Raw genomic sequence first — 10,011 nt, 5'->3', positions numbered from 1 at the left:
TAAATAATTATCAACGTGGAGAAGCCACTAGAACCGATTTAACTGATTAGATAAGATAGAAAAGCAGCGCCTTTTAGCGCTTCAATGTGCCTTTAATGGAGTGATTACTTAAATTGTTAGAATAACCTTGCTGTGCTCATACGTTTATGTGTGGATAATTTTAAAGTATTATTAAGGGCTGATTGCACTTCATTTAATTTATTATATGCTATGTGTATGCACACCGAATGTTATTGTTAGAGTTGTATGCTTCGTTGTCATGGTGCCTTATATTCTAGAAGGTTGTAGAATATACTAGTGCCTAGACTATTTTACATTCCAGAATGATCTAAGAGACCCAGGGCATTTGAGCGATAAACCCAGAATATTCCAGATAGATCTTTTTGCATTGATATTTATTTGTCCCCTCAGAGACCAGAGACTGAAATTATAATGTATTATGAATCGTATTATACACAGTACACATTGTTATAGACGACTTGCATATCGTTTGCTACTTTGATGAACACAACAATGCTATTCCAACACTGGTGGAATGACCTCATTGATGAACACAATAAAGTCATTCCAACACTGGTATATATTTAGAGAGAGGCTTAACTGATTCCGGCATTTCCGTCATGCTTTGGGTTATTTGCTGCATTTTGAATCAGGAAATCCTCAGCATCAAAGGGTGTAAATGGACCTGACCTGCGGCCGTTATTGTCCAAGAATGATAACAGCGCCGGATATGCTAGCCTTGGCTTGTGGCCGGCTATGTACAGCTTTTGCATCACAACTTTGTATGGTTGACGTCGGATGATGGCCTCTCTGCTCAAATCTTCGTAGATAAATATTGGTTTATCACCATACTTCAGCTTCCCACGTTGGTTGCGAGCATATTTGATGATTTCATCCCTTGTTGTAGTTTTCCGCAGAGTGACAATGATGACTCTCGGCCCGTTGATATTTTGCCCCTGGGAACCAATTCTGTAAACTTGTTCCACTTCTGGCACTTTGTTTGGATCGGAGTTTTCCAAAATCGTTGATAACTCGTTTGGAAAGTTGATGTCATCGCAGTTCACTGATTCATCAAGCCCCACAATGCGGATGTTATTCCGCCTGTGGTAACGATGGGTTTCTAGTTGCCTCTCCATCACTTCGTTTTTAAGCAATTTTATTTCCCTCCGGTATTCATCTTTAACTTTTTCCATCTCTTCTCCCATCTCTGTCATGATACCTTCGTTCGCCTTGACTGCTTTTGTGTTTTCTGTCACCGAAATCTCCACTGTCGTGATTCGCTTTGACTGTGCATCGAACGCTTTCTTGACTTCTTCTAATTTCTCATCGATGTGATCGAATTTAGCCTCGATGCGATCGAATTTAGCCTCGACGTTTGCCTCGAGCGCCTTGATGTGTGTAATCTGCAGGTTAGACTGTTCTACCATCTGTTCTTTCATCAGGTTAGACTGTTCTACCATCTGTTCTTTCATCAGGTTAGACTGTTCTAACTGTTCTTTCATCAGGTTAGACTGTTCTACCATCAGGTTAGACAGTGAGTTGAAATCGGGTGGATTTCTGCTTTCTTCAGTTGACGGCATATGGTAGATAGATGCAGTGACGTTGGAATCCATAAATCTGGTTGCTCTCCCTTTCACGGAGCTTGAATCTGTACCTTCTTTTATGTTGGTCTCTATTGACTCTCTTTCGGGGACCGTAATCGATGATCCCGGTACGTTGTCCTCTTCCTTCTCCTCCTCGGAGCTTGTTGCCGTCGGCTCAGAACCAGCGACGGTTAGGACGCGTCTATCTTGTTTTTTTACGTCCTGCGCCGTTGAAGTTGCCGTAGTTATTTTCTCTGCCTTCTTTCCACCTTTAACCATATTGTCTTTTGATATGGTTAGTAGAGGGTCTTAACAATACATACGATGTGGTCTATTCTCTTTCTTTACTGTCCAAATAATGTTTTTAAACGAAATTAGCGTTAGTGGGAGCGGAGCAATTGCAAAATGCGTGTGCTACATGTTGTAGCGTAACCGGAAGTCACGATGTCTGCAGACTGTGTTTTGTATGGACATTATGTCAAGTCAATCAGGGGGAGATCTTTGACTCATATCTCGCCTTAGAATCACCAGAAAGGCTTTCGAAATAGTGAAATGCCATGTTGGCCTCAATATTTTCAAAACAAATCGTATGAAAATGTTATGAAATGAACAAGAATGTGATTAAACATGTAATAAAAACGGAGCTCAATGCATGGATTTGATGGTAGAAATCCGTATGGTCCCCCTATACCAAGATGGCGGCGGTCTCGTGACATCAGAGTGTCTTCGAGAATAGTCCCACTATCAGTTTAGCTCATAATCTATCATGACGTGTACCGCCGCAATTGATTATTATAAAGAGTCAAGACGCAACACGACTCCGAGGGAGTATGGCGCATCTAAGCGAGCATGGGATCCGTCTCAGTTCGGTATGTATACTCGTCGAATTATTATTAATAAATAATGACTCACAAATAATAATTTAAATAAAGTGACCGAGTCTACCGCGGAATAAATTGATGTCGGAAACGTTTTAGGTGTCTAGGACAGTAGACTTTAACTAAGTAGAATGAAAAGGAAAACATAAAACATTTGTATTCTTCTGCAGATGAGTCCTTCCTTCCTGAACAGTAATTCAACAAGTCATACCTGGCCTTTCGGTGCGCTCGCAGAATTAATAGGTAGGTGTGTGAACTGGACAACATAAGCTTTCACATCATCTATCCGGCCATGTGGTGTTGTTTTCACATTAGTGCAGTTGCTGACTGTCCTTTATCACAATATAATGTTTGCTCGTGCACAGTTGAGGATTTGGAATGGATATAGTATTGTGGCCGGTCAGTAATGTGCCATAAATGTCATGTATGTTGTGTATGTCATAAATGTCTATATGAATTGAAAATGGGGGACCCTGATGGAAACAAGACAAACGTCTTTCTCAGGTCTGCATCCCCTTAACAATTGTATGTATTGAGCCGTACTGTATTGTACCCATTCTGCAATCTGTTAAATAAAGTTTTCATTCATTCATGTAATGTGTCTATATGATGGCCATTCAAATGACTTATTTAGAACAACTTGGGAGGAGTCGGATAAAGCAGAAGTTGGATTTGTAGCCTATGCATTTGGTTTATTCTCGGCCACCTATACCTACAGTATTATAAAGTGCGCTCTAGTCGACATGTAGGGAAGTAATTAGCAGGCTGCGTGTTTTACGATTTTGCTGTGAACAATTGACATGACACCACTCTGTGCCTTATTGTTATTGGTGCAGACAGTCGTGCAAGCTGTCAGTTGGGGGGGGGGGGGGGGCAAACTATAGGTAGCGAATGTTGTTTTGAGAGAAGTAGGCAGTTATGAGTTATGTAATCGTATTGCTTTCTTCTTCAACGCATCCAGGTATTTGCTGCTTTGTTCACTTTAATTGGGGGAAACGAATCTTTCTGAAGCATTTCCGAAAGCATTTCTAATTGTGTTCATAAAAAAGACATCCGTGCAGGGGTTCATACAGACATACAGTACTAAGTGCCAATATTCCTCTTGAGCAGGAAATGGCATTAGAACTGGAGTTGGTCCCTCCCTGTGCGCTGGACTATACGCCCACTACTCCGTATAGAGTGGTTAAAGGGGCACTTCACTTCACTTAAAAAAACTAAAAAACAATGCTGATTTATTTTGCACTTAATCCCAGACACATCCAAAAACTCTAAACAGTTTTGCACACATTCATTTAGTTTGACAGTTATTGAGAGTAAATTAATCTGGCCACCAGTCATGTCATCGGGGACATCGAATCCGTGTTTTAATTACAGCACCAAAAAGCAATTATAAGGTACAGTCCGTCCCTCTAAGACGATCAGACATTCAAACTACAATTTACTTAGAGTGGGGGATACCCTTTCGAAGCTACAGCATCTCTTTGAAGAGCACGGTGGAATTCCTGCTCCACCTGCAGGGATTGAGTCACACTAAACCCACCCAGGGGGCCGCAGGAGCCCTACCTGTTGGCCATCTCTCACAGGCAGCGGTTAAACCAGTTATTCAGCATTGGCTTAAAATCTGAGTGTCATATCATATGAGAAGGAATGCCAGCTGTTTATCCAGTCGTGGTAAGACCTCCCTCTGCTGCTGCACACTGCCTTCTACCTGAGTGAATGGTATAGGACTATCTTTAAACGCCATTAGCTGTTTATTTTCCACAGATATGCAGAAATAATAATAATTTCCCACATATACAGCAGTTTCCCATGTAATAAGAAGCACATATCTACACGTATCAGTTTGAGTGGCAGCAACTTAATTTGATATTTTACAAAGCTTTAAAATGAGTGGAAGCAAGCCCTGTAGGCATATTTCTTTAAATGCCATCAGCTGTTCATTTTCCACAGATATGCCTTAAACAGCAGGTTCATGTGAAATAGGAAGTATGTACAGTATCTACTCAGTTTGAGTGGCAACAACAGAGCTTTAAAAATGGCCAAAGTTGTGTAGTAAAAGTGTAGTAAGGTAAAGTTAAGAAATACCACACCATCTAATTAGTATTTGGTCTACTGGTCTCCTTTCATTCAAACATTACATTTGAGGTTCCTCTCAGTGTTCTGATGTTCGTCTTTGTCACACTTTTATTTTGAAGGCCAAATCGATAAACCAGAGGTGATCCTGTGGGCAACGTTTGCTGTCAAGACAGATATTTCTACTTCTAATTGTCTTCTATATCAATATTTTCTCAAATTAACTTTATAGGCTAGATTACTATTTGAAAGCTGGGAGGCAACCAGTAGGTGGAGGACGGGCCGTCATAGGTGGGATTCGACCACACGCAGGTTTGCCAAGGCAGAGTGTTTAACCTGTAGACCACTTGTAAGATATGTGTGACCCCATGACCTTTCCTCTAATGCCACCATCAGTCCAAACTGAAAAGTTATGGATTGACATTGCAATTTGATGCCAACATTCATGACCCCTATAGAACAAAGTAGGGCCGAACTATAGATACCAGATGGCGATGCAGCTGGTCAGTATACACCAGGGGTGTATCGCCTTTTTTATTTTTTTACTTTTTTTTTATGTCACTCATTATAAGGACGTAGGATAAACATTTACAATTTTTTTTAAATGGTCCATTTGCATGTTCTTGGTATCTGAATCTAGGGACATATATGGATCAGTGTCAGAAATAGTGTGCCTGTTACTAGGCTTGAGTAAATTGTAATGAACCAAAGGAGAATATCAATTCTATTTAAAAAAAAATGTATCTTTGACTGTGAATAACACCATGCTAAAATTGACCAGACCTGAAAAATCGAAGCAAATGAATAAAGGGAAGATGATTAAACAGAAAGTTTTGTAGATACAGTACTAAATTCTGCCATCTTTTTTATAATGTAAATTTCTCCACAATTTTTCATCATATTGCAACACCGTTTTTTGCAAGACATTCACAGAAAGGTAGAGAAACTAACTGCATTCTGTTTTATGGCAATAACGTTCAGGTTTGTGGGAGATAATCCCAAAAAATAAGAGAAATAAAAAAGTAAATCCAGAAGTCAGATGATTGACAGGGGCTGGTGTGAGCTGGGTAGGGTAGTTTTTCGAAATTTGAAAGCCCTGAGTCTCTTCCTTCAAAAGACTACACTCACTTTTGGATGTGCCACTTCCTCCTGTCAATATGCGCCGGTTTCCGACTCAATGCCCTGAGATTTCTATAATCTTATATTTCACTAATAAAAAATTTAATAATTGGTAAACAAACGTAATGCTGAAAATATACACTTTTACTGTATATCTCGGGCTTAAGAGGTTAACCCTGTGAGGCCCAAATTAGAAAGACATTAGCAACTTCAGAGGCCAGAGGGTGGGACCAGGGGCATAGCTGGGGGGGGGGTAGTTTAGGATGATTCCAAGGGCCCAGCACTGGGGGGGCCCCCCACATTTTTTTTTGTTTTTTTTTATTTACTAGACATCACTCAGGTGTATGATATCTCATTGATACTATGTTTGTTTCTGAAGTGTGTGTGTGTGTGTGTGTGTGTGTGTGTGTGTGTGTGTGTGTGTGTGTGTGTGTGTGTGTGTGTGTGTGTGTGTGTGTGTGTGTGTGTGTGTGTGTGAGATATATAGAGAGAGGGGGGGTGAGAGAGATGAGGAAGGGCAAGAGAGAAAGAGAGCTGGGAGAGTGTGTGTGAGAGAGAGAGAGGGGGGGGGTGATTACTCAGCCCTTGTGTGGGTGAATGTAACAAGTTCCTAACATTTTCTTTCCCCTATTATTTGATGCACACTTTATTCATTGTTTTAAATTATTTTCTTTTAAGTTATTTTGTGCATCACTCTGTTTTGAATTTGATGCAAATTTGCAATGCATGATGAGGGTCATCCTTTTGTGTTAAATGGCTGCATAAAGCAAGCATTTGTTGACTCGCATGTTGATAAGAGTATTAAAACTTGGAACTTGAAAAATATCTGTTTAAGGTAGAAAAAAAGAGAACAAAAATGTGATTCAGAGACTGTCCAGGTACGATCCACAGAGCTTGCTTTTTTGACCAGTTTGTTTATTTTGTGTGTGTTGGTGTTGCCCCCCCAGCATACCACAGCGAAGAAGAGGGCACCAGCAACCACAGACTGGTAGAACATCTGCAGCAGTTTGCTGCAGACATTAAAAGACATGAGCCTTCTCAGGAAGAACAGTCTGCTCTGTCCCTTCCTGTAGGGCCTCGATGTTGTTCGTCCAGTCCAGTTTACTATCACTTGACCCAGGGTTGTTCCCAGCCTAGTGCGACTCAAGGTTCTTTGGTAGACTATTGCATTGGTCCATTCATTGAAGATGAACGCAATGCGACATCCTTTACTAGGCTCACCCACCAACAGTGCAGGTGCTGAACTGCTGATCCGAATGTATAGGTAAAAACCATATTATGCGTTTTCATCAATAAATAAATGGGGGGAAAATTCGCTTGCGCACTAACGCGCGCTCGCATAAATTGGGGGCCCATTAATACATTCTTTCATGGGGCCCAGAATTTACAGCTACGCCCCTGGGTGGGACATATAAACACATTTACTATCAAATAGCATTGTGAGGCTGAACAACAGGACCAATTGACTATACATGTGCTTAAAGGGGAACTATCTTATAAATGGCCTTTTTCAGTGTTTACCATTGTTTCTTAGCTATGTGGACTTTTAATATTAATAGGATCTATGTCTCTAATTCTCATATTGGCGCATTCTTCCAATTCTCCTCTCACAATATTCACCCTCACTGAACTGAGTCATCTGAAAATTTGCATATCTGTGATGTCAGAGATTTCTCAGCTGCATAATAATGTGGCAGTTGATGTGGCAGTTGGCACCAGGCCACACAGTGGTTGGAGCCCAGCCTCAAAACAGCTTAAGATCTAGAGGTAGAAAAATGCGGTTTTTGAGTACTTGATTAGAAATACAAAACAATGAATTTTTTTTGAAAAAAACCTAGGTGTTCCATAGACTCACAGGAATTGTGTAAAAGTGCCCAAATAGTGAAAGAAATAGTAAAATAGTTCCCCTTTAACATTTTTTAAATAAACATTCTTTTTTTAAATGGCTATAAGTGATTTTGTAATTTTGCAACCGTGGGTCTCACAGGATACTTTTAACCCTGTGAGGCCCAAATAAAAAAGACATTAGCAACTTCAGAGGCCAGAGGGTGAGACCTATAAACACATGAAGGGTGCCGTGACTGTAATTTTTGTGGCTCTTAAGTGGTCTGCACACGGCGGGCGACCGACGTCGCCTGGCGATGTGATCACCTGTCGCTCAATGACAATCGCTTAGCCCCCCACACCAGAGGCGACCGTTCTCAGGTATAATGAGATGCATAAGCTATGTGTCGCTCTGTTTAGCTGGGGGTGTTTCCCCCCGGGAGATATAGGAGGACGGACCGCCGGCCGGGACCGGACGTTAGTTTGTCGTGAAGCGAGCGTATATATAATTAGCAGGTAGCTGTGTTGTGCGTTACAAGAGAGTATTAACCTGTAAAACCCATATTGAGCTGGAATTAAACCACCATATACGATTACAACCTCTCCTCCTTCTTCCTGACATTACTGCATGCCTGATCGCTACGATACGTTCACTACCACCGATTGGACAAGTATTGTTATGCAGCTGCTGAAAGTGTTTTTTTTTTCACGGAAGACGCAAACTGTTTTATTCTCAACCATAATTTTCTTTGGACAATAAACCTTACAAACTACATCAGCTGCAGCCTAGACATTAAACTCTGTCAACATCCACAACTTATTTTGTTACCCGAGTATTAAAACACTAGTAGGTGCATCGTGGGGCATTGTTCATTTATTAGTAATGACAAGCGGCCGCCGGCCACTATAGCTTCTCAAACTAACGTTATTTATTTAAATTGTTCCCGTTAATAATAATGAACATAACCTTATGTAGCATGGTAATAATACGTAGATTGATCAATGAATGTATTGATACATTAAAGGTGTACAAATGATACACCAGTAGAACTTCTGCAGTACTTCTACTGTAGAAGTCATGTTATTTCCTCATTGTCCTTGTGCCGTCGCCTCCAAGGATTCTTAATTAAAAATAGGATTGAGGCGATATTTAGCGAGGCGACAGAAATATCTGCGCGACTGTCGCTTCAAAATCTCCTGCCGTGTGGGTTCTCTCATTCATAACAATGGAGACGATACAATTCTGCCGGTCGGCTCGCTAAAAAAATCGGTCGCCTGGCTAAAATCGCTCGCCGTGTGGGGACCCCTTTAGTCTCTGACTGGTTGGCCACCCCTGGTATACACTCTCTCTGGTGCCTCTGCAGAATTTGGTAAGGATGGGAGGGTGTGCTCTCCTGCAGCTGGGCACTCTTGGCTAGGGATGAGGTGTATAGGGTCCAGGTCAGGTTGTCTGCGATGTGCAGCCCCAGGAACCGTGTGTTATTGACTGACTGGCTGCACAGCGGTGCCGTTGATGTAGACTGTGATTGCGACAGTTCCTCCTGAAGCCAACAGTGTCGACATCCAGGGGGCAGGTTGTTGCTGTTCACCAGTCTACTAGTTGTTTCACCTCCTCCCTGTAAGCCAGGTCCTTGTCGTCCCGGATGAAGCCAGCTACCGTTGTGTCATCCACATACTTTATGATGTGGTTCGTGCTGAACTTGGCACAACAGTCACGGGTCATCAGGGTAAAAGTCGTACAGTCACAAAATACGACTTTAGTCATATAGTCACAAAAGATTATACCCAGAGATGCACTCCTTGTGGAGAACACATTTGCCATAAGGACCTATGAATTCATATTGGATTTTTGGCAATGATGTGTTAGGCTACTTGTGATGAGTTTGTCCGGTTTGCACCAAACCCGACAAATATCTTTTTTTTGTGATAAAATTTTCTTTATTTTCATCTTTTTCTACCACATATAACAAGAGACAACACAATACAGTAATAATAATAATAATAATAATAATAATAATAATAATAATAATAATAATAATAATAATAATAATAATAATAATAATAATAATAATAATAATAATAATAATAATAATAATAATAATAATAATAATAATAATAATAATAAACAAGACATCACAGGAAGGTACTTCAACAATAATAATAACAAAAATAACAAGAGAATTTAATTAAATCAAATTAAATGAATCAGTAAAGCAGTATAAATAATATAAAATAAGGAATAGTGAAATATCCCTAGCCCCCATCCACCCCCGTCCCGACCCCTACGGTCCCCACCCTATAAGAACCCTGGGTACCCGACAAATATGTTTGACGTATGATCATGCATGTGAGGTAGTATAACTGTTGATGTTGATGATGTATAAAAACAGGGATTTACAGCCTGGGTGTGTTGAGATTGGCAATATATGCAACTCTTGTTTCTGTCATCTACCCAGTAAAATGTTGAGTGTGAAAGTAACGGCAAAGTTGGGAGTTACATTTTGGTGGCAGTCTCTAATTCAGACACACACACA

General features: G+C 40.6%; 1 protein-coding gene across 1 annotated transcript in view; it reads left to right on the top strand.

The window, feature by feature from the left end:
- Positions 1-2,413: 2,413 nt before the first annotated feature.
- LOC311242962 (uncharacterized protein) overlaps positions 2,414-10,011 on the top strand; it is a gene marked incomplete at its 5' end in the record, with an annotated part of 95,263 nt that continues 87,665 nt past the window's right edge. The window contains 2 exons of the mRNA XM_084332026.1: positions 2,414-2,452; positions 2,632-2,704. Coding sequence (XP_084188152.1) covers positions 2,414-2,452; positions 2,632-2,704 — 112 coding nt within the window. The remainder of the gene's footprint in view (positions 2,453-2,631; positions 2,705-10,011) is intronic.

Source organism: Notolepis coatsorum (assembly GCF_963971535.1).
Source record: "Notolepis coatsorum genome assembly, chromosome: 16".
NCBI classification, from domain to species: Eukaryota; Metazoa; Chordata; class Actinopteri; order Aulopiformes; family Paralepididae; genus Notolepis; species Notolepis coatsorum.
This window is presented reverse-complemented; position numbering and strand designations above follow the sequence as displayed.